Consider the following 25166-nt stretch of genomic DNA (forward strand, 5'->3'; position numbering starts at 1 on the left):
ACACCTGAAACTTACTGGATTTCATTAACCAATGTCACCAGAAAAGAAAGAAAGAAAGGAAAGAGAGAGAGAGAAGGAGGGAGAAAGAAGAAAGAAAGAAAGAAAGAAAGAAAGAAAGAAAGAAAGAAAGAAAGAAAGAAAGAAAGAAAAAAAGAAAGAAAAAAGGAAAAAAGAAAAATAAAACAAGTGGAGAAGGATAATGAAAACAAGATCGGCCTTGTGTGACAATCATCAGAGCTGGGAATGGGTACATGAGGTTTATCATGCTACTACTCTTTGTTTTTGCTTATGCTTAAATATTTCCATAACAGTTAAATAAAAACAAAAAACAAAACCCTGCCATTAGTTGCAACATGATGAATATGGAGAAACATATCAACCCCTTCCCAGTGGCCCAATATTTATTTCCTCAGGCCATCTCCCAAAACTGGGACAGCTTCTAAGCTGTCTGACATCTTGAACAAGTGAGAGGAGGCTTCTGGGTTAATCTGAATATTAAATACTTGCAGAGTTGCGAACTTCACAAAGAGCCTTTAGAGGTAGAACAGCCTAGATCAGTGGTTTTCAAAGTGTGGTCCTCAGACCAGTTGCTTCAGCATCTCCAGCATCCCCTGGGACCCAATCCATACCTACTGATCAAAAACTATAGGGATGGAGGCCCAGGATTTATGTTTTACCAAGTCCTTCAAGTGACTCTAAAGCACACGAATGTTTGAGAACCACTGGAGTTAGGCTTATTCAAATCTTGCCTCTGCTTCTTCTTAGCTGTGAGACCTTGGGCAAATGACTCAATCTCTCTCTGCCTCCGTTTCAACCTCTGTGGCATGATGGTAGTTCTTATTTCATTAAGCTGTTGGAAGGACTGAAATAATTAAGACATATTAAGACAGATAAGAGTATTAGCGTTTATTGTTAATAAGCTTTAATTTCTTATTTTTTAATAAAAATAGTAAAACTAGATAGAAATGCTAATATCTTCCAGCAGCCACCTATGGAATATCTGGAGCATCTTCTGAGGTGTGTGTTCCCTACTCTGATGACCACTGGTCTGGATGACCTGTGATGAGGTCAAATGGGCGGGGTGCGGGGGAGAATAAAGGAGAAACAGAGTCAGATTCAAGAGATGCTTAAAAGATAAAATCATCTGCACTGGTGAAAATGAGGGAGGAGTCAAGAATGGCTTCAGATGAGTGATTTGGTGTATGAAAGTGCCAGTTCCTGAGAGGAGAGGCACAGGGAGAGACAGACTGTGGGGTAAATGAACAGTGATATGCTCATTCTGGGCTTGGGGTTGAGGTGCCTGTGAGCTGCTTTGGGAAAGCAGAGTGTATCAGTTATCTATTGCTGTATAACAAACCAACCTAAACTTAGTGGCTTAAAATAGCTACTATCTAATTTGCTTATGATCATGATTCTGTGGTTCAGCACTTTGGTCTGGGCTCAGCAATGTGGTTCTTCTGTTGGTTTCACCTGGGATCATTCATACATTTCCAGCCTGGAGGTTTGACTGGGGCAGATGGCCTCAGATGGCCTCATTCATATATCTGGCAGCTAGCCCACGTGGTGCCAGCAGATTAGCCCCAGACTTCTTCACATGACAGCAGAAGAGTTACCATAGTAACAAAGGGCAAGCCCCAATGTGCAAGTGCTTTTCAAGCCTCTGCTTGTATCGTGTTTACTAATGTCCTATTAGCCAAAGTAAATCGGCCCAGGTGGGAGAGGTCTATACTGGAAGGTATGATTCATTGGGGGTATTACGGTAACAATATTGCAGAGCCTCTTCTAAGGCTGCCAAACTGAGGGACCAGCCTGGGCCCTGCGCTGTGACTACCACCCAGTTCCCCGCTGTATTCCTCAGAAGCAAGGAGGAGAGATACTGAAAGACCAAGAGATATGTAAATACCCCCAAATTCTGATACTTTCCACACCTTAGCCTTGGCTGCCCCTTTGGGAAATAAACCTCTTTTTCTCTTCCCAAGCTGCTGTGGGGAGTGGGGTAGAAGCTGTGGGGAGGGGAAGGCATCGTAGGGCTCCATGGATGGTCCCAGTCTGGGGCTACGGAGCTCTTCTCAGTCAGCAGCGGGAGCACAGTGCAGAGGTAAAGCCCAGAGCCTGAGGGCAGAAGCTGGGCCTGGCTTCAGAGCTGATAATGCTGAAGTGTCTGCAAGCCAGGTAGAGGGGCAAGGGTGAAGAGGAACACAGAGCTAAAATCACAGGGGCGGCCAGGCCCAAAAGCGGGGAAACAGTCTTGCCCAAAGACACACAGCTAACAAGTGGTAGGTGTCATACTTACTATGCATTCAGTGCTAGGCTGAGTGCTCAATGCTCTGAACAAGTGCCATTATTTCAGACCCATTTTACAGATTAAGAAGCTGAGACATAGAGGTAGAGTCAGGCTGTGAACTCTGACAACCCCATTCAGAGGCTCACACTCTTCACCATTATACTGCATATGCTGTGTGGAGAGTCAGGACGGTATAGTGGTTAAACCCAGGCAGTCAAGATTCAGATCTCCCACCACTATTTGCTAGCTGTGTGACTTGGGCTAGTACGACACCTCTCTGTCCCTCCCTTCCCCCATTTGTAACATGGAGATAATAAACAGTATCTAGTGCATGAGATTGTTGCAGGGTAAGGCTACGAGGTGCTTAGAATAGAGCCTGGCATGCGGAGGGCGCCATGTGTGTGCCTGCTGTTACAATGATGGTAGGTACTGCCTTATCATATGCTACTGGACTCCCAAGGTGCTTAGAATAGAGCCTGGCATGTGGAGGGCGCCACGTGTGTGCACCTGCTGTTACAATGACGGTAGGTACTGCCTTATCATATGCTACTGGACTCCCAGGTTGGACTTTCTTTCTCCAAGTCATGGGGCTTTTGTAAATATCTCCTGAAGGCTTGCCTTAGACTGTAAAACTCTCCTCTGGGGCCCAGTCATTAGCGACCCCGTAGTGCATCCACTCCTATCACCCCTGAACACCTTAGAGTCATTAGCTTATCAGACCAGTGGCTGGTGTGGGTGGGGTTCAGCACAGGCTCTGAGAGGGGGAGGCTGACACCAATGGGGTATGCCCTAAGCTGGGATCCAGCCCTGAAGTGGGACATGGGAGGAGCGAGTGTGGGCCTAGTGCCCTGGGAAGCTAGGAGAGGAAGTAGAAGGATGCCGGGTGTGAGAGAAGGGGACACCTAAAGTCAAATGTTATTTAGACCAATGTGGGTGAATGGGCTCTGTCAAAAGCTCCCAGAAACTGCCACCCTAATTCCATCCCTTTGGCTGAAGCACAGCTTCTCCCCCAGGAACAGCACGGGGCCCTGAGCTCCTGCACCCAGCAGCAGGGGCGGCAGTGCAGCTGTGCCTGATAAAGTCACCCACCCAAGATCTTCTGACATTCTAAGCTTTGCGGCCCCACCTCTGCCCTAATCCTGGTGACCTTCCTTTTCCCACCCAAGGGTCCCCTCCTTGGAATATGCCGGAGCAGTGAGGTCCTTAGAGAATATCATGCTCGACTCCCATGTGCTACTAATAGGGAAACTAAGGCCCAAAGATGGCAAGCGACTTGCCTCAAGTCCCTTAGTGAGGTGAGGACAAACAAGAACAAGAGACAGTCTATCCTGGTGGAAGGGCGCGCTACCAGAAGTTCAGAGCTTGGCTCTGCTGCTGGCATGCCATGTGGCTTTGAGAAAGTCACAGGCTCTCTCTGGTCCCTTTCTGTAAAATGGGAGGAAAATGAAAGGGTCTCCCTACTCATGGAATCTTTGGTAAGTCTGAACTCTATGCATATAATGTTGCCGCAAAATGGCAGATGTATTTTTTTTTTAACAGCAATATTTAATAAAAGATTGTCACCCCTCCCAAATATACATTGTACTCTTCACACATATAGTTTCCTGCTTGGCTCCTGAAGAAATCTGAGCAATCCCAAGACAAAGCCCTATCCAAACTGTACCCAGCTCCCCCTCATTCCTAAGAGAATGCAAGCAGGAGACTGAGACACACCCCTGCACACCCCTCCCTCATGTCAGAGAGGAAGGGGCAGGAAGTTGAAGCCCCCCGAATGCCCAGTTCTCACCCCCTCCCCAAATCCTCAGATCCCATGCAGGTCCTTAGGGGGGCTCCGACATCTCAATGTTGTCTGATTGCTCTGGGAACATCAGCACCTACCCAAACCCTATGTTTCAAGGAAAAGGAATTTAAATGTAAATAATTGAAGGGGCTTTCTGAGATGTTGGAGAGTTCTAGAAACGAGAGTTTCCTCATTGTTATCAGAGCCAGGGCTGGAGACCAGTGGAGACCAGGTGAGTTCTTCTTTCTGTAGTGGTGATGATGATGGTGGTGGTAAATAGCCACCATTTACTGAGCCATGTGCCAGGCACTGTGCCCAGCGCTTGAACAAAATGTTACTTTCTTCAGATCTCCCAGCACCCTCTGAAGGGGAATAATTTCACTTATTTAGCTGATGAGGAAAGTAAGCAACCTACAAGGGCATAGGGCTGTGAATTACCGTTTTTATTGGTCAAAAATGGTCAAATGTTGGCCATTTAAGATGGTTTTAACTTAATAGGGAATGTCAGAGCTGGAATCAAACAGAACTGTCTAAACTTGAAGCCTGTGCTGTTTCCTTAAAAAAAAAAAAAAAAAGAGTTTACTGTCTACGACTGGTTGTAGAAAATATAAACACCAAAATTTTTTCAAAAGTAAAACACCAAAAATTTTCAGAGATAATGTCTGTAGGGGGAAAAAAAATTCCTTCACGATCTTTCTCTAGGCATTTATACATGTGTAAAAACAGTTGGTGTTTGTTGATTAAATTGTCTTTACTATTCTGAGTGATTCTGTGTACTATCCCACCAGATTCTGGCAACCTGACAGAGGGGGTATGTTTATTTTTCCCATTTAACAGATGAAAACACAAACAGGGCTGATAGTGCTGTAGTTAAAGGCACGGGCTTCACAGATCATCTAGGTTTAAATTTTGGCTCTACCAGCTGGGGCAAGTTTTTCAACCCCTCTGCACCTCAGTTTTCACATCTATAAAATGGTGATAACAGCACCCACCTTGAAGGGTGGTTGTTGGAACTAAACGAGATAGTCTATTTAAAATGATTAAAACAGTGTAGCAACAGGGTAAACACTTAATAAATGCAGGCTGGTATTAAAGCTCAGAGACATTAAATAACTAGATTAAGACCACACAGCTGGAAAGTGCCAGAGCCCTGATTTGAACCCAAGCTGTCTAGTTCTGGATCCCAAGCTGCTAACTATATGTCAAGCCTGAAATTAACTGAAAGGGTCCACCCTTTTTCGTTTGCTGGACCTCTCCCTAACATTAGGTAAGTCTCTTCCACTCACCTGCCATAGCAGTCCCTGCACCGGGTCTCAGGCTGGAAAGGTGTGGGCCATCTAGATGGCCCTGGTGCTTTCTGCTGGCCCACCAAGTTCCTCTTAGAAGGTGGCAAAGAGGAAGAGTTGTTTTTTACCAAGATAATTTGCTTCTAGCCAGCAGAACCTCTGGGCCTGCTTCCGCATGACCTGGGCCAAGCCACTGGCTTCTGTGGCCTGTTTTTCTCATGTGCACGATTAGGAAGTTGAACCTGATCCTCAAGAGCAGCAGTAATTACCTTTACTGAGTGTCAGCTATGTGCCAAGCACTGGTCCTGATGTTCTACACTTGCTCATATTATTATGTTTAGTAATAACAATAATTGCTACACGTCCTGAGCAGTCTCCCTGGGCCAGGCCCTGCCTTCATGTTTAAACAGCATTAGCTCATCTAATCCTTACCTCAACCCTGCATGCTATGTATGTACCATCCCCATTATGCAGATGAGAAAACTGAGGCTCAAAAGAGCTAAAGTAACTTGACCAAGCACTCTCAAATGATCTTTAGTGTTCCTTCCAGCTGCCATCCTGTAAAACTCTGATTTCATGCATCTTCCCCCCGTTGTCTCCTCCGCCTTCTCCTCTTCCTTGACATCTCTCTTAGCCGTCTTCCAAGATATTACTGTCATGGCGGCCCTTGGCTTGGGCTTCCTCACCTCGTCTTTGTGGAGACACGGCTGGAGCAGCATGGCCTTCAATCTCTTCATGCTGGCCCTCGGGGTGCAGTGGGCAGTCCTGCTGGATGGCTTCCTCAACCAGTCCTTTTTTCGGAAGGTGGTCATCTCACTGTCCAGGTAACTGGATGGCTGCTGGATCGCATTTGGGTCCTTGAGGATATGGGGCCCAAGAGGATGGGTTCTAGAAGAGCCAAATGTCTCCTTCTCTTTCTAGCACCAAAGCCATGCAACATTGAGGACAGACTGATACTAACAAATTATTCATTGTTTATGTAAAATTCAAATTTTACTTGGCATCCTATATTTTATCTGACAACCCTAGGCCCAGATCTACAGCGCTCCCCAATTCCTTTCTTTCTTATTAAGTATGATTTTGTAAAGTTATCCAATCAATATGGGTTTAAAGAAAAATTAATAAAGATTAGACCAAAAGAAATAGAAACGTCACACTCAGAGAGACGGTCTCTTGAAAAGAAAGAAGTATTCTTACTCCTCGAATGCTAGTGGACAAGAAATAGCCATGCCTGTGCTTTCTTTAAATTAATTTGATCCGTTTAGGTGCATTTATATGAAATTCTAAGAACTAGCAAAATTAACCCACTTTGCTAGAAGTCAGAATAATGGTTACCTGTGGAAGGCAGGGGTTATTGATTAGGAAGGGGCACGAAAGAACCTCATGGGATGCAGTAAATGTTCTCGGTGTTATCCTGAGTGATGGTTATACAAGGGTGCATATATATCTATCGAGCTGTACACTTAAAAAAACAAAACAAAACATTAGCACTTGACAGGAAGAACTATGCAAAAAAATTTGTCCTTAAAATTTTTTTGTTTTTTTTGTTTTATCCAACTTTGAATCTCTGTCCTGCCCAGATGATGGTAAATCTTAGGGAAACTGTCACCCCTCAAGGCTACTCCATTCTCTCCTCTAAGACCTTACTAAGCCTCTGGGCACTGCTATTGAACTTCTATCCGTGAACCAGGCACTGTGTCAGGCACTTCGCAAGCATTATTTTGTGTAACCCTTCCAGTAGGCGTCTAACTTGGTGTACAGGCAAGAGACAGGCTCAGAGGCACTTGCCTAAGGTCACATAGGTAAGTGGTCTAAATGGCTTTAGCTTTTACTGTCTATAACCCTTCTAGCACATTCCAAGTAGTCATGACATGAAACAGAAACAGTCTAGTGGGCTGCCTACTGGCTCTGAAAACTCCAAGTAGTCATGACATGAAACAGTCTAGTGGGCTGCCTACTGGCTCTGAAAAAAGTGTCTCTACTTTTTTCCTCTAAAAAGTTTTAGAGCTAATTTCCCTGGGGATTCTATAACTTCCTAGTAACCACATGAGAAGTGACAAAGGGAACGCTGGGTGGTGCCCCCGGTCTGGCGTTTCTGCTGCCTTGGCATAAGGTCACACAAGCCTTCAGCTTCCTGTGCCTCAGGCTCCAGGCATCTCTGGATTGCTCCCTTCTTCTGATGTCTAGCTGACAGGGACCTGTTTGTTCTTGACTCAATCCAGGCAGACCAGAAGAAGTCATTTGCAGCCCGAGTGAACTCCCCTGCCCCGCCCCTGCCTCTGACCACTTAGATCCTCCCAGCTGTGACCCCTGCTGGGAGCAGCATCACAGATTTGAACAATGGGCTCCTTCCTGACCCTCCCAGCTGGGCTGGGCTGGCGGGTGGTACCCGGGCCTGCCTCCCAGACTCACTCTCCATGTCCCTCAGCCTCACCCACTCCGTGAAGCCTGACTTGGCACTAAATTGGTTCTGCCTTGAGTCACCCATGATCAGTTCCTTCAGGGCAGGGACCTGTCTTATTTAGCTTTGTCTTTTGTTTTCCTCATATAGTCAGGACTTGGTATGGTCATTGGAACGAAAATGAGAATAAAAAGAACGCCAAAAGTTATAATTATTTTTTAATGCTGTGTTTTGGAAGGTCCAGGAGATACCCCCTAGAAGATAATACCAATAACCAACCCTCTTTATTGTGCTTGACATATATCAACTCACTTTGCCCTCATGATCGCTCCGCAGGCCTTGCCTCAACCTAGTAGAACACTGAGGCATAGAGTACTGAAATTAACTTCCCCGATGACACACAGCCAGAAAGTGGCTGAGCTGGGATTCCAACTTCGGCAGCCTCAACAGAAACTGTGCTCCTAACCACTGTCCTTCACTGTCTCAGCTGGTGCCCGAGGACTGAAATCCTGCCACTGGCACACGTCCTCTTCAATTATGCCTTTGCCTGTTAAATGATCACTCACTAGAAAGATAACACAGCCAGCTACAGTGGAACATTGAGTAACCTCATATGCCAAACAATTCCTGATCCCTTCCCCTGCCCTTTGCCCTCTGACTTCTCTGAAGTCCTTGAGCCATAAGCAGGACACTACATCAGCAGCAAACACCGGGGAGGCTGTGTCCAGACTTCAGAGCACAGGTTTTGGATCCAGGCCAACCTCACATTTGTCATTAACTAGCTATGTGGCCATTGCCAAAAAAGTCTCCTCTTCTAGCCTCTGTGTCCTCTTCTGTAAAATGGAGGTAATGAATGAATGGTACCCTAGCATCATTTACAGGGGGTTACTCGGAGGATTAAAATTTACATGAGGTGATGTAGTTGCAAGCCTGTCATATATGATGCTCAATAAATTATTATTATTATTATGGTGGTGGTGGTGCTTGTAGCATCATCATCATCATCTCCCGGGGGTCTCAGAGCAAGGTGCCTAGTGGAGGGTGGGTTGGTTTAACCACCATGGATTGTTCTACTCAGTGCCACCACTCCCAGGAAGCCCTCCTTGTTGAGTCTAGTCCACACTCTTCTCTCCCTCCAGTGAACCCCGCTAGCTTCGTTATATCGCAGATAGTGATATCAGGGTTCTCGATGTCAGCTCTGACCTCCCAGCTTAATCATAAATGCCTCGAAAACAAAATTGTTTTCTCCTCCTGAATCCCCACATTGAGCTCGCTCATTTGTCAAAGGAAGGAAAGAATCGATAATAGTGCTAATAATGCCGGTACCTACTTCCGAGGTAGGTCTTTGTGCCATCACGGTGCTAGACACACATGCACAAATATTCCTTTTAATCCCCACAGCACTACCATGAGATAATTGTATTATCGTTCTTATTCTACAGATGGAGAAATAGCCTGAGAGAGATTAAATAGCTGCTTAAGTGGAAAAGCTGAGACTGGAAGCCAGGCTTGTCCTACTTCCAAACCCAGCCTCTCTCCGCTACCATGGAGAGGGAGAAGAGATGAGGGTGGAGGGCAGGCTGGCAGGTGAAGAGTGCCCTCTATCGAGCGTCTGTGAGTGATGACAGCAGAAGAGAAGAAGCCGTGGGCAGAATCCCAGAAGGCGTCCTGAGGGAACACTCAGCCTCTGTAACTCACCGTGACATTCCTATGAGAACCTCAGAGCATCCTCAGTATGGACGAGCATGTGCAGATCAATCTCTCAGAGTGTAGATGCAACCCTGATGGAGGAAGGGGACAAAGGAGACCCCAGGACGGGCAGCATCAGTTCCCATGTAGGAGGAAATCTTGTCTTCTTGTTCTCCTACCATGTCCTCCGTTTCTTGAACAGTGCCAGGCAGAGAGTAGGTCCTCAACAAGTGTTGAGTTAATCAGCGAGTGAATGAACGAATGAATGAATGAATAAACAAGAGGCCTCCTTCTTAGTCATCCCTGTCTCGCTCTCTCTCCCCAGGATTCAGCAGGCCACCATGAGCACTATGTCTGTGCTGATCTCAGCGGGTGCTGTCCTGGGGAAAACCAACCTGGGGCAACTGGCGTTCATGACGCTGATGGAGGTGACAGTCTTTGGAACCATGAGGATGCTCTTCAGAAAATTCTTCCTCGTGAGTTACGGTGTTGTGAGGAGGGGTGAGAAGGTGGAAGGGGAGGGTGTCACCTCCATTCGGTGAGGCTTCTGGGGTTTTAAGAAATGAAGACCGGCCCAAATGGGGTTACCAAGTGTGATCTATACTAAATGTTTAAACATAGCAAATGAATTCCTTTAACTTCCAAACTATGATATTGTCGAAATCACAAGATAATTATGAAACATATAAAAAGATGAATTCCCAGAGCCCCACTGGCTGGGGTCCAGCAAGCCGCATGGCCAGCATCGCATCTACTTTAAAATCAGTCAACATGTGTCACTAACAGTACATGTGATCTCACTGGGGGGAGACTGTCAATATTCTAAGGCTGAGGCCAACTGTGAGGATGAGGCCAAGCCAGTTGGTTCTCCCAGCAACTCTGCAATAGCTGTGGCCCTGTGGTAAAGTACAATTAAGAAAGATAAGAGCTGATCGCAGATGAGAAGGCTGATGCCCAGAGAGGGAAAGTGATTGCCCGAGATCACACAGCAAGGCAGTGGCATTTGTCTCATTACTGAGGATGTTAACCTTGATCACTTTTTAAGAAGGTTATTGTAATAATTTTGGGTAGCGGAGATGGTGGCTTAAACTGACAGTGAAGTGTGGTGGTAAAAATTCTGCCAATTCTGGATGTTTTTTAAAGTCACAGTTGACAGGATTTAGGAGTAGCCCACTAAATGAGTTATTAAGGATTACTGAATTTAATATTCGTAAAGCAAAATTAGCATATATCTAGAATTAACTAAAGACTTCAGTTCGGTATTATAAGAAGTTTGGCTGTTTCATGTTGCAGTTTTTATCACTCATCTCTTCATGAAGTTGTGACAAAAAGTAGGAAGCAGTGATCATATGTGGCCTTGTGGCTTTTGGCGCCACCTAAGTGGATCTCGGCCAAAGGCATTTAAGAACTACTGATAAGACCAACTGGCAACCTCCCTGGAATAAACACTCAGCTACTCGTGGGCTCCTCTGAAAGGGGACTTGCTGGGCTGGGTAAGCTCAGAGCACTGGTCTCATGACTTCAAGTCATGCCCCCTACACAAAGCTCAGAACTTTCTCCAAGGAACATGGGAGTTTGCCCTTGGGCAGAGGGTACCGACACTTACTGCTCCCCTTGGGTTTCATTACAGATGGAAGACCACATAAGCATGATGCACATCCACGTATTTGCGACTTATTTTGGGCTGACCGTGGCCTGGTGCCTCTCAAAGCCTCTGGCCGAGAGAGCCGAGAAGAAAGATCAGATGGCAGTGAGCCCCAGTTTGTTTGCCATGTTGGGTAAGGGCAAGGTGGTCTCATACCTGAGGTGAACAAGAAGCTCTGCAGAAAATCTCTCTCCTCTACCAACCCGCTCTGGGTGTCTGATGCCCCTCCATAGTGACTCATTTCCTCAAATGGTGGTTGGTGAATTCACATCTTTGAACAAAGTGTTCCTGTCTAGGGAACCTCTCTTCATTCAGATCCGAAGGAGAGCAGAGAACATTACATTTGAATTTAAATAAATTTAGCGAAACCTTTTATCCTCAACTTAAAGGAGAGAATTGGACAGGTGCAGAAAGTAGGCCCTGGAGAGGAGGAAGAAAGAGGGCTGGGAAGAGAAGAGTAATAATGGTGTGTTTTGAAAAGCATCTGGATCTCAGCCAAAGGGGAACAGGGGTAAGCATCGGTGAAAATGATGAACTCAGACTGCTGGGAGAGGCTTGGAAGAAATCAGGTAGTGAGCTGGACAGCAGGTGACTGAATATTGGGCCATGGGGCTGAATGAAAGAAGCATGTTAATTTTATTTATTTATTTATTTATTTATTTATTTATTTATTTATTTATTTATTTATTTATTTAATAAATAAGCATTTGGCTATCACAGGCTAGGGTTAGGAGCCCCGGGGGTTTGGTGATTTCAACTCTCAGGGCCTTAGTTTCTCTGCCGGGGAAGTATGTCAGCTGGGCCATACCAACTTGAGATTTCAGAAAGAACACATGACTTGCCCAGAGGCAAGAAAGTGACAAAACCGAGACTTGCCAGCTCTAGGATTCTCCTCCTGTCTGAAGTCCGCAGAGTCTCAGGCTTTGGAGCAGGAGTGCTGGCTCTGGCCAATGACCCTCTTGGCCCCCCAGGCACCCTCTTCTTGTGGATGTTCTGGCCGAGTTTCAACTCCGCTCTGCTGAACTCACCAAACGAAAGAAAGAATGCCGTGTTCAACACCTACTACGCTCTCGCAGTCAGCGCAGTGACAGCCATCTCTGCTTCGGCCTTGGCTCACCCCCAAGGGAAGATCAACATGGTGAGGAGGGGGGCTGTCCCTCTGGCAGCACCTGGATCTTCTAGGCTTATTCACGCCCTCTTCCTCCGGTGCCAGCCCCATGGGTTGGGAAAGAGCATGCCAGGCGATAGAGCCTTGTCTGCAGTTTCATGGAATGTCAGGACAAAACAAGTTCCCATGATGATCAGGGCATGGAGTTAGCCAGCCAGAGGGGGTGGAAAAACATCTAGACAGACAGTGGGTCCTGGAGTGGAGAGAATGTGGCCATGGATGACAGGTTAGCAGTCCTAAGGGGAGGTAGGTGTCCCCGCAGGTGAACTCTATGGTGACAAGGATTCTAGGATCAGACAAGGTGGGGACATCTAGGGAGGCAGCCCATCAGGTCGAGGAAGCCCGGAAGCTGGTCCAAGAGCCCAGAGCTCCTAGACCTGGTTAAAATCGAGGGGGCAGGGGTAAGCAGTGTAAGAGCAAGGCCCAGTTCTAGAGGAATGAGAGACAGAGCAGGGACATGACCCAGGAACAAGGGCCAGCTTATTAGGACCAGTTGTGCAAGGTGGCATAGGCACCAAGTAACCAATGATAATAATAATAAAAATAATAAAAACAATAATAATGGCATATGTTTACTGGGCATTTACTCATTTCTATGCCAGGTACTGGGCTAAGGGTTTTATATATGGTAACTCATTTAATTCTTACAATAACTTATATTAAGCGGGTATAATCAAAACCCAGTTCTTCTGGTAGAAAAGTTGAAGTACTGAGTGGTTAAGTGCCCAAGGACACATCAATAATGAAAGTGAGGGTGGTTGGATGCTGACTAACTATTTTCGAGCTGATTCCCTAAATGCCTCCCAATCAGGGTGACTGCTCCCTGAACCCGAAAAGTAGGGTAAGATAAGCCCACTGATAAAGGCTAGGTAGTCTCTACAGCGGGGAGGGGATGGTTTCAGGATCAGTGAAGCAGGGAAGACTTGACAGTGTTGCCTTGCTACCAGCTTGCTGAGTAGCTTTGGACAAGGTGCTATCCTCCCTGTGCTATTTACCCACAAGCTATTTCTTTGCAGACTCATATCCACAATGCGGTACTGGCAGGAGGTGTGGCTGTGGGCGCCTCATGTCACCTGATCCCTTCTCCTTGGCTTGCCATGGTGCTAGGCCTTATGGCCGGGCTGATCTCCATCGGGGGAGCCAAATGCCTGCCGGTAAGGAACTGAGCAACTAACACCCTCTGCTTTGGCTTAGACAAGCATGACCCTGGAACCACGGTAAGCCCTTGTGTAGTGCCATGAGCTGCACTAGGCAGGCCTTGGTACCTTCTTAGATTGGCTTCAAAGCTTAGATGAGGGATCCACCCAGGTTGAGTGGTACATTTGTTAGAATCAGGGGAGCAAGTAACAGGACCGATTCAAGCTTGCTCTGGCATAAGGGGGAATTCGTTATAAGGCTACTGGGATGTCATAGAACCCAAGGACAGGGCTGCTGCTGGGAACCCAGGAATGGCTGGCACCAGGGATGGGAGTGTTATGGGGAGTCCAAGAAGTTCTTGCTCTTCTTTCTTCATGTTTCCTGAATATCTGCTTTAGTCTCACTCTGTAGACTTTCTTCTTCTTCTTTTTCTACTCCTACTCCACGTGGTGGAATGTAGTCTCTCTCTTCAAGACAGCCATTGGGTAGACTCTCTTGGCCCCAATTCCAAGTTCTCTGGAGAAGGGGATCATTGGTCTAACTTGGATAATGCGCCCACCTTTGGATGAAGTTGGGGTGGCGCACATTGTACACTCATGGCTGCTGCCCATGAACCATGTGAATGGGGCTAGGAAGGGCAGCACCCATAAGAAAGATGTTGGGTTGACAATCCAGGTCATGTCTACTTTTGATTATTTAGTTCTTCTAAGTGGATGGATCTTTCTTCCTTCAGTATTCAACAGGTACAGATAATACCAGAATCCTGCATGATAGCCAATTTGTCATAACACAGTTCTGAAAAAAAATTTAAAACAACAAATCTTTATGAGTTTGAAGGCTTGGTGAAAGAGAAAGTTATATACTTTTGGGTGGCACAGGAAGCTGAATTCAGTTGAACAGTGGAGATTCAGGGAGGCAATTTCAACCCCAAATAAGGAAGAACTAACCAACAATTTGACTTGACCAAAGATGGGGCAGTCTGCTTTTCATCTTTGAAATGAGAACAGATATCTTTTATCTCCTCTGGCTTTGAGGCCTTGTGATGAAAGGAGGAAGTACACAGCTAAAAATACATAATAAGTTATCAGGCTCAGAGTCCATCGCTTTTTCTATGCATCAGTTTTCTTGACTCTATTACTGGGGGAACAATTCAAAGATCATTCATTCATTCATTTATTCCTTCCTTCCTTCCTTCATCACATATGTTTTAACATTTATCCTGCTTCCCACACTATAGTGTAATGGACAAATAAACACAACTCAGTGTGATAACCACTCCAGGAGCACATCTAAACTACCCTGAGATGGGTCAGGAAATGCTTCCTGGAGCAGAGGATATCTCAGCCGAGCATTGACAGATAACTATGACCCAGGCAAAGAAGTGGGACATGTATTCCAGGCAGAAAGAATGGTATATTCAAAAGCTCAATGGGGAGAAGAGCATATGGCTCAGCCAGGAAACAGGGGGACATTCTCATAGCCGAAGTACTGGGTTCACCTGGGAGTGTGGTAGGACCAGAGTCTTGAGAGATGCCAGGGGCTTAGGTGTATCTCCTGAGCTAATTGAGGGGTCTGAGTTTTTATTCTGAAGACAGCGGGGAGTCTAAAGAGGGAACTAGCCTGATTGAATTTGCATTTGTATCCACATCTGTTGGCTCATAGCCATCTGGAAGGCTAAGTGGTGAGGTGGAAGGAGCACAGAATAGAAGTCTGAAGGTGTGGTCAGATTCTTTTCTTCTGACTTATTCTAATCAGCCACATTGTCTTTGGGATAGCAATTAAGTGTAGGCTAGACCAGTGGGTCTGAATCACCTCCTGGGGACATTCGACAATATCTAGAGACATTTTCGGTTGATCACTGGGTTGGGGGTGCTACTGGCATCTAGAGAGTACAAGCCAAGGATGCTGCCAAACATCCTACACTGCACAGGACAGCCCCTCACAAGACAGAATTATAGCCCCAAATGTGAGTAGTGCCTGGGCTAGAGCCTTACTTCTCAAAGTGTGGTCTCTGAACCAGCAGCACTGGCATCACCTGGGACTCTGTTTGAAATGCAGAATCTCAGAGCCCAGACCCACTAAATCCAACTCTGCATTTTAACCATCTTCCCAGGTGATATGAGCATGTGCATGTTCAAGTCTGAGAACCATTTCCCTAGGCAAGCCCTCAAGCCCATCCCCTTTTGGTGGTCTTGGATGCCAAGGATCTGTGAAAAGGGTGAGTAGGGAATGTCAGCCTCACATGTAGATATGCTTATAATGACATTTCTCCCTAGGTGTGTTTTAACCGTGTGCTGAGGATCCATGACACCTGCAGCGTGCACTCCACCTTTGGCTTGCCGGGTCTGCTCGGAGGGATCAACTACATTGTGCTGATGACCTTTCGGGCAAGCTGGACCAACAATCCCATGTGGGTCATTTGGCTCATCCCCTTAACACTCCCACCCAACTCTGGAAGAAATGTGCCCAGAGCCCTTAGCTGGGGTGTGTGCATTCAGGACCAGGCACTCATAGGCCTCAGCGACTATTTCCTGGCCAATTTATTCAGCAATTTTGCTCAGTACCTAACTTGTATGGAGTCTTCACCTTTCCAGGCCACTTCTTCTTTCCAAAAGGAGCAGTTTAGGTGCAGGGCAAAGGCAGATAGTTCTGAGGCCCCCAAAAAGCAGACGGAGCAGGGCAATCATGCCCAAGTGAGTTGAGTTCATTTTTCTACCCCTGATGGTTTAGGTCATGGTGAAGATTATGGCGTGGAGTCAGATTCATCTTGACCTCACTGTCTGGGCTTGCTACCTAACCTCTCTGAGCTGTAGTGGCCCAACTGCAAAGCAAGATAATGCTAATACTTCCCTTCAAAGGGTTGTTGGAGGCTACTCGAGGCAAGGCACCATGTGGTTAAGAGGATTTAATAAGTTCATGTAGGACAATGACAGGCAAAGCCTATCCCTGAAGCCCAGAGAGAGAAGGAGCTTGGCCAAGGTCTCACTGTGAGATGGAAGCATGGGCCTCAGTGTCCCCCAGACAATGACAGCAATAATCAATTTGATGTACCAGAGTCCTGGCTGGCCATCACCTCCTGGAGGTTGTATAAATATCTTCTGGACATGGCTCACATGAAATGAAAGAGTGATTTTTGGGGCATGATACAGAGATAGGTTTTTCCAGATGAATTGATGACAATCACTACTGTTTACTAACTCCTTTCTAAGCACTAGGCATTATGTCAAATCATTTCATATGTCATCTCATTTAATTCTCACAAGCACCCTGTGAGTATATTATTATACTCTAAGAAATGATATTTAGGGGGCATTACCTGCTCAAGGTCACCTGGCTAGAACCTGACTGTAAAGAGGGTGAACACCTGAAATGGATGATGAGGAGCTCATTGTGTTCGGAAGCATCTCAGAGAAATCATGGAGACCTGAGTCCCTTATAGCTCTGCCAATGGAGACGATCACAGCCCCAAATCATTGGAATCAAGAAGTATGGGTGGGTGAGACATCCCTCCTTGAGCTGCTTGGGGTCAGGAGGATCCCATTGGGAGTGGGGAGGGGATGGTCTGTGTGAAGGAAGGCAACTCGGTGATGGGCTCCAATGATTTGTCTGCTACTACTGTTTTAATAGCTGTGTGACTCTGAGCAAATCCTTACTTCTTTCTGGGCCCCTGAGTTCCCCTCTGTAAAATGAGGGGTTGATCTAGCTCAGATGCCTATAGGGGCCAGGAAGGTAAGGTAAAAAATGAGCTCAGCAAGGGGAGGCTGGGAAACCATGGGCAGTTGCTCTGAAGCACCAGGCAACGGTTGCCATGCAGAGACCCAGACTCTCTGTCAACAAATCTAATGGCTTTGCAAGAGAAGCCAGGAATTCAGAGTTTTGCATGCACTCTCCCTAGCATTGCAAAAGATTTGAAATCATTAGAAATGTTGTGTGGGCCAAATTCTGCTCATAGACTGCCAACCTGGACCTTCTGGACCCTTAACCTCCTACATCGCACATTCTGTGATTCTGTGGCTCTCTTAGAGGAGTGGTTCTCAAAACCATCTGCATCACCAGGGAATTGATTAGAAATGCAAATCCTAGCCCTCCCGGACCTGCTCAGTGAGAGATCTGGGGATGGGGCCCAGCAGGCTGTGTTTTAACAAGCCCTCCAGGTGACTCCATGCAAGTTTGAGTTTGAGAACTACTGGCCTAGAGCGAAAAAGAAAAAAGCCAACTAATGGTATGCTGGTAAAGGATTAACAACCGGCTCTTGAGGAAAACAAAGCCTTGACTTAGAGCATTTAGTGATTTCTATGGTGCTAACACTCCCACCATGGCTGCCATCAAGGTGACATCGCTGAACATGGAGTTGAGAAGAGATGAGAATTGGCCCCAAGCCTGTGTGACCTGGCTCCAGCGTACCCCTGCAAGTCAACTCTCATCAGGATGAGACAGCTGAGGGTCAAGTAGTTCTCTCTCCTCTGTAGGAACCCAGCACAGGGAAGGGCAAAATTACAGCGATGGCCTCTTTTGGTAGATCTTTGGTCTGCTGGAAGTGAAGGGCACAGGCTTCAGAGACAGACAGACCAAGGTCACATTTACTAGTCATGTGACCTTGGGCATGGTACTCTAAATCTCAGTTCTTTATCTGTAAAATGAGATATTAAGATCTACATCGCAGGAGTGCTGTGAAGATTCAGCAACTTATAATAATTAAAGGGCTCGGGACAGTGCTTGGTGTGGATTAAACGCCCAACACACGGCCTGTTTTTTTATGTTGATTGTGGAGACTGCTGCTTCCATAGGAGGGGCATCTATCTGTTCATAGTTGAAAGATGGAGAAAGGACTGAGCTGCAAATCAGAGCAGTTCACGTAAAATGTGGATCAGCTGCTTTATTCGCTTGATGTCATTGGCCAAGGAGGTTGACTTTCAGTCCTTCCACAAACAATGTTTGCCGATTTCCTACTCAGGTGAGCTGATGTGAAGGAATCAGATGCTGTGCCTCCGAGCCAGGATGGAGTGTTTGAGAAATTGTGAGACTTTAAGTGGTGTGAAGACATACTTAAAGAACATGGAATCACACAGTGCAGAGGCTTTTCTTCGATTCTCATTCAATTCTTGGTGTACACTTCTGACACTTGGTGATCTAACCTTGGGTTGGAATGACAGCCAAGGAAGCCTCAGGTTGAGAGACTTGCCCAGGCTACCACAACCGGGGGAAATTTTAGCAATGTTTTGCTTTCACAGTATCTTTTTTTAGTTCCCTCTCATTTCTCTTCTGCTTAAGCTAGTGACACAAAGTTTCCTTTTAAATACACATATTTAAATGTAAAAAATACAGTCTATTGAAAAGAAAATATTTTTTAAAATAATATTCCTGGCATGCTGATATGGCCAAATTTGTGCTGAAATCTGGAAAAGATCTGGCTAGCCTCTTTAGGTAAACAGATCTGCCTGGTTTGTATCCCAAGAGCCACCCATTCCAAGCCATGTGACACTGGAACCCTTGGTTCAGTTCCCTAACTTGAACCTCCTCATTCGTGAGATAGGGATCCTAGTAGTTGGCTAACATGGCTGCTGTAGGGATCACGTGAAATTGGATGGTAAAGCATTGAACCACGGGCCTGGCACAGGAAAGCCCACCCTGCGTGGGGACTGCTGTTATGATGATTTCTGCTTCATCCATTTCTGCTTTCAGATGGCATCAGGATAGAATGAATTATGGATTGGCAGTCAGCAGATCTAAGTTTAGCATCTATTCTGCCCCTTAATATTACTTTTTAAAATGTTTTTTGTAGCACGTTCTACATCCAGAAAAATATGAATATCATGAGGGTACCACATGCTGAATTTTTATGACACATCTATGTAATGAGCACCCAGAACTTTATGTCCTATCCCAGAGTCAGCACTAATCTGATTTCTAACAGCATAGATCAGTTTGGCCTGCCTTTGATCTTTATACACATGGACTCAGACAGGAAAATCTATGCTCTTGTGTGCTTGGGTTCTTTTACTTAACACCGAAGTTGTGAGATTCACCCATGTTGCTGAGTATCTCTGTAGATTGTTCATTTTCATTGGGACAGAGTGTCGAATTGTGTGACTAGGTTTAATTTATAAAGGTGACTGAATGACAGAGAGAAGTCAATGCCATTGAGAGGAAAGTTTAATGTTACTCACAATTCCCCTGGAAGAGGCACTGCACACCACACAGAGCCACATGAAGGGACCAGGTAGCAGAGAGAGAGGGGAACTGAGACTATGCCTTTAGGACTGTAGCGGTGAGGGAATAACAAGGTGGGGACATCCCCTATTGAGCAGGAAGTGAAAATACATATGTTAGAGTTTGCGGTTGGAGATTTGAAATATGTGTTTTGCACTCCCATGAAAGGTGACTTGCAAGAGAAAGCGGTAAACAACTTGAGCCATTAGTTTGGCCCTGTGATAAGTAAGTACCAAGCAGACAAATTATAGAGTCTAAGAAAACACAGTTAAAACAAGTGTTCCATTGTGTGAATAGAGTGCAATTTATTAATCCATTATTGAAGAGCACTTGGGTAGTTTCTAGTTTGGAGCTATTATATACATTCTAGTATTGATGCTATAAACATTCTAATGCTTTTTAGGGGAGCATACGAATGCACTTCTGGCAAATATATGCCCAGAAGTGGAATTCTTGGTTCATAAAGTATTCATAGATCCACTTCAGTGGATGCTACCAGTTTTCCATTGTGGTTCGTGCCAATCTGTACATGAGACTTCCCTTTAGCCCATATATTCTCTAACACTCCGTATCTTCTTTCTTTTTAGTTTTGGCTTTTTAGGGCATCAAAGTTATCGTTAGATTTTCATTTGACTAATTAAGTGGTGCACCTTTCATGTGCTTTTGGAACATTTGAATATTTTCTCTTGTGAAATGTCTATTCAAGTTCTTTTGTCCATTTTTCTATTGTGTCGTTCTGCCTTTTTCTTATTGATTTGTAGGAATTATTTATATATTCTGGATATAGATCTGTCAGATATAGGTATTGTGAATATCTTTTTCCACTTTGTGGGTTATCTTTCACCTTCTTAATGGTGTTTTTTGATGAATAGTTCTTAATTTTAATATAGTCCAATCTATCATTGATTCCTTTATGTTTAGCTCTTGTGTATCCTGTTTAAGAAATCTTTGCCTACTGCATGGTCATGTAAATGTCCTCCCAGGGCCATTTAATTTTATAAAGTGAAGTCCTGGGGTTGCCTAGAAGGCGAGCAAACAGGAAAGTATTTTTGGGGTTGGGGTGGGGGAGATGAGTCTGTACCCCATCTTGTACTCGATAAAAATAAAGCCTTCATCTTTAATGGCCTAATGAGGAAACTTTCAGCTCTGAGAGGTTAACTGACTTGCCCAGGGTTACATAGCTAGTGACAGAACTGGGACTTGAACTTGAGTTTTCTGACTCCTGGTCTCATTCATTATCCATAGGGTCCAAGGATTAAAGTAAGCCGAAGAGGATCTTGGAATCCCCCTTCCCCTCCTCCATGTCTGCATGGCTTTGCAGGAAAATGACAGGAGACTCTACCACCAGGAAGAGGAAACGTTCTCCTGATGGCCCTCCCTGACAGTGAAAACAGTGCTTTTTGTACCCAGTAACCTCTGTGGCATGATGCCTGAAGGTGACTGTATCTGTTTTGTCATTTCTAGGATCAGCTACCAGGTGCTCATTGACACCGGGGCTCTCAGCTTGTCCATGGCAATGGGTCTGGCATCTGGTCTCCTCACAGGTCAGTGTGAGACCACCCTTCTTCCACCATTGCCCAGGGCACAGGGCCTGGGTTCAGAGTGTACCTGCCTCATATGCACGTGCCCATCCTTATCCCTGTGAATCCACCCCCTCAGCTCCAACCAGATGAGGCAAAGAGCTCAGACTTTGATTTTAAAAAAAATGAATACAGAATCGCATCATTTCCAAATTGGAAAGGCCCTTAGAGGTTACCTGCTATAGGTGTGGACTCTGACAGGGAAAGGAGAGACTTTTCTGAGGTTATAAGTAGGGGTGAGAGGTGACATTGCAGCCTCTTGAGCCCAGGACTGGTGCTTTCACCCAATTTTGTACAGAAAGCCAAAAAGCTTACCTTTTATTCTGCAAGGACATCCATATGTCCATAATATTATTTGGTTCAGCAAATATTTATTCAATATCTACTATGAGCAAGACACTATTCTTAGCCACTAGGGATATAGCAGTGAACAAAAAAAATTCCCTGATCTCATGGAGCTGACATCCTAGTGGAGGTGCGGGGTTGGAGCTGACATTTTTGGTTGGAGCTAACATGCTAGCTGACAATGAATAGACAAATAAATGTATAGTATGTAAGATGAAGACAAGTGCTATGAAGCAAGCAAGATAAGGGAACAGAGTCAGTATGAGAGTGGGGTGCTCTTTTAGAAAGGTGAGAAGGGAAGGCCTATCTAATAAATTAACCTTTAATTAGAGTTGACCTGGACGGAGAGAAAGAGGGAGACAGTCCATGTGTTTATTTGAGAGAAGAGCATTCTATGAGAAGGGACAGTAAGTGCGAAGGCCCTGAGGCAAGAGCATGCTTTGAATGTTCGGGGGACAGCAAGGAGGTCTGTGTAGCTGATGTGGATGAAGTGATGAGGAGAGTGGAGGGGGTTGAGCATAGAATGGTAGCAAGGGGCCAGATCACTCTGAGAGATGGAAAGCCATCGGAAATCTTTAAATAGAGGATTCAAGTATGCTTTTGTTCCTGCAATATGACAGAACAGCAAAGAATCTTGAGGAGTACTAATTTGCCAATCTTACTTATACGCCAGGGGAAAAATATGCATTCTGTTCAGAAATGTTCCCTTTTTATTCCATAAGTAAACAGCTTCTATTAGACTCATATGTTGTGTACCTAAGCAGGGAGTGGGTGTCAAATAAGAGACAAATAGCATAAGCAGACACTAATGAATTGTGGGACATTGGGCATACCACTTCACTCACTCTGGGTTTGGCTGGCTTCTCTGTACAATGAAAGGATTATGGTAACTAATCATTTGGTTTCCTTTCAGCTCTAAAACATGGATGAAGGTATCTTTTGGAATTACCTGGGTAATTTTAGAGACTGAGATTGGCTAGAATTATCTTAATGTACCAACTGGCCTCAGCTTTGGACAGAGGCTATGGTGATTATTTAAAAATAGATGAGAGAGATGCCTCCCACCCTAAGTTTACATTCTATCCACAGTGACAGTCCATCCCTGGGTAATGCTGCCAGATTTAGCAAATGAAAATACAAGGTGCCCATTTTTTAAATTCAAAATTAGCCAAGCACCCTGTATTTTATCTGGCAACCCCACACCTGGGATCTCCTACCATTCACCAGTGTCACTGATATTAACAAAGTGACACTGATTTTCATTGTCTTATAAAGCACCTGGGAGGGCTTTCCTTATACTTCACTGGAGAATAGAGGAAAAGACACCTGTATTATTCCTTTAAGAGTTAAAACCAATGAGCTTTTCTCTTTACATATTACTTTAGACATGAGGGAACTGGTAATTAAAAAGAACTTGGACAACAGAAGGAGAAAGAGGCAGCCAAAATAGCACAAATTACCCCCGAAAGCCAAGCATTTTACTTGTCCAGAGACCCTGTTATTTGATATCTGTCTACACTGTTTAAGAAACAACCCTATCAAGGAACATGGTTATTGGGTTCCAGTTCAGGAAAATTAGAAATAGCAGATTAGAAGTGAAGTAGGTTCCTACAGGTAAAGCACACGATAGAAGTTAAAAGTGAAAGCAGAGAGCCTAACAGAGGAGAAGACATTCTTAAAATCAGATACAAGAACACGAAAAGCTTGGGCAGCTGGAGAGGACAACAACCTTCAATAGCTATATACCTTCTCTGCATTACACAGCAATTTCATAAGTGGATGTTCTAGCAATGGTTCTAGCAACTTTAAAAGTCTAAATGTGTTCAGCGCTAACTCATAAGACAAGAAAATATAATATGGATTAGTGTATTTAGGTGGATTTTCATCAGTGATGAGTAAGCCTCCGCTATCTGGAAAATTCATGTAGGCGATAGAGATCGTTTATGAGTAATTCTAGCTAAATGGGGTGTGCTAATTGCATCCACCTGCCAATATCAGTTAAAGACGTGCACAACAAAAGGAAAATATGCATATGCACACGCCTACTCTTGTTAATCTTACTATTTAATACATTGGGACTTATCATCATTAAAAACACACGGATAAATCTATGAACGGCATTTCCCTGCTTCATGTGAAAAGTGACGCTCACTTCACGTATCCTGGGAAATCCGGCAGCCTTTGCGCAGCTGGGGTAATGCATAGGGCAAGCTCTCTGGGCAGAGGCTGGACAGGTGAGCAGAAGAGGCGCAAAAGCATGTTGTTATAAACTACTTTCCTATTACACAAGTGGACTCTTGCGCTGAGGTCACTGGGAGTTTATTGGACTTACAAGGGTGCCTTCTTTGAGTTGCTCTCCATGGTAGCTCTTATGTGTGTATGTGTTTTGTTTTGTTTTTTTAATTTTTTATGCCTACAGCACCTGGTATTCCTAGGTTGTCTCCTATCCAAGGGCTAACCAAGCCCGGCCCTGCTTAGCTTCTGAGATCAGATGGGATCAGGCATGTTCAGGATGGCATGGCCGTAGACTTCTTGTGTTTTAAATGGATCAGCTTTTAAGTGGTGGCACCCTCTGATAGGTCCCTTCTATTCCATTTTGGAAAGCGTGTCAGATCCATGGCTATTGTATACCTCACAGTATAATCTAAATCTTTTGGAGATAATTGCTCTTGCCAGTTCTTGTTAAAAGATGTCTATAGAATTAATAAGCGGATCCAGGAAGAACAATGCTTCAATTCGTCTGTCTCCTGGTTGTGGAAGAAAAAGGATTTCTATTGAGATACTATGGTTTACATGTGATATTTTGATTAATTTTCAGATAACAAATGCTGTGCTCCAAATATTTAACATTTAATTATGAATTTAAACAGGTTTACTCTTAAAGCTCAAAATATGGAGAGGAGCAACTCATACAGCAAGATATTTTGATGACCAAGCTTTCTGGAAGGTAAGATTCTTAACCTATTAAAATCATAGATTTTGAGTGAATGAACTTAAAAAGATATTTGGGCATTTCTGTTAACTTGATGTTTATGAGAGCAAAATAAAAACAAATGAAAATGAAGTGAAGAACATTGGATGAGGAGCGAATCATGATGTGCATGTGCGTGCGCGCGCGCGTGTGTGTGTGTGTGTGTGTGCTGGGGAGTGATGGTAAAAGTTACAGTTTCCCTGATATCTCAAAGTTACTGAGGCTCAGGGATAGGAGGACTATTGCTGGCCACACTTCTCTCCACCTGGAGACATCAAAGTGGGCAAATATTTTGATGCAAAGGTGTAGGATCCTATAATGCAAGAGCCTTCTCATTTGATAGATGCTCAGAGTGGAGCCAGGACCGTTCCAGTTCTCACAGTGACTGAGTGGCAGAGCTGAATCTGAAACATAACCCGATAAATTACAGCTGGTAGATACAAGAAAACTTATAGTATAGGAGTTTGGGATCATTTAGCTAAGGGACATAGAGTTCAAACAAGTCGGCTGCTGCTGAGAGTCTCTGTGTTACATTGTAGCATTTGTTGTCATGGCTGGGCTAGACACTGTCACCCCACTGCCCTCTTCCCTTTGACCTATACTCATAGTTCACAAAGCACTCGGATATGTGTCACCTTAGATAGTCTTCCAATCGATGTTGAGTTTGGCT

At 44.9% G+C, this 25166-nt stretch overlaps 1 protein-coding gene and 1 pseudogene across 2 annotated transcripts in view; one reads left to right on the top strand and one right to left on the bottom strand.

The window, feature by feature from the left end:
• LOC102897731 (RH-like protein) overlaps positions 1-25166 on the top strand; it is a 31956-nt gene that overhangs the window by 2705 nt on the left and 4085 nt on the right. The window contains exons 2-9 of one of the 2 annotated variants that reach the window (XM_006924413.2): positions 5997-6174; positions 9766-9916; positions 11071-11218; positions 12057-12223; positions 13270-13407; positions 15667-15800; positions 21065-21144; positions 24396-24472. In XM_006924413.2, coding sequence (XP_006924475.1) covers positions 5997-6174; positions 9766-9916; positions 11071-11218; positions 12057-12223; positions 13270-13407; positions 15667-15800; positions 21065-21144; positions 24396-24472 — 1073 coding nt within the window. Of the gene's footprint in view, positions 1-5996; positions 6175-9765; positions 9917-11070; positions 11219-12056; positions 12224-13269; positions 13408-15666; positions 15801-21064; positions 21145-24395; positions 24473-25166 lie in introns of those variants that run through there. The other variant, XM_015598816.1, reaches the window with a different exon arrangement.
• On the bottom strand, positions 23936-24054 carry LOC112472978 (annotated as a pseudogene).

The sequence above is a fragment of the Pteropus alecto genome, unplaced genomic scaffold, assembly GCF_000325575.1.
Source record: "Pteropus alecto unplaced genomic scaffold, ASM32557v1 scaffold39, whole genome shotgun sequence".
Classification (NCBI taxonomy): domain Eukaryota; kingdom Metazoa; phylum Chordata; class Mammalia; order Chiroptera; family Pteropodidae; genus Pteropus; species Pteropus alecto.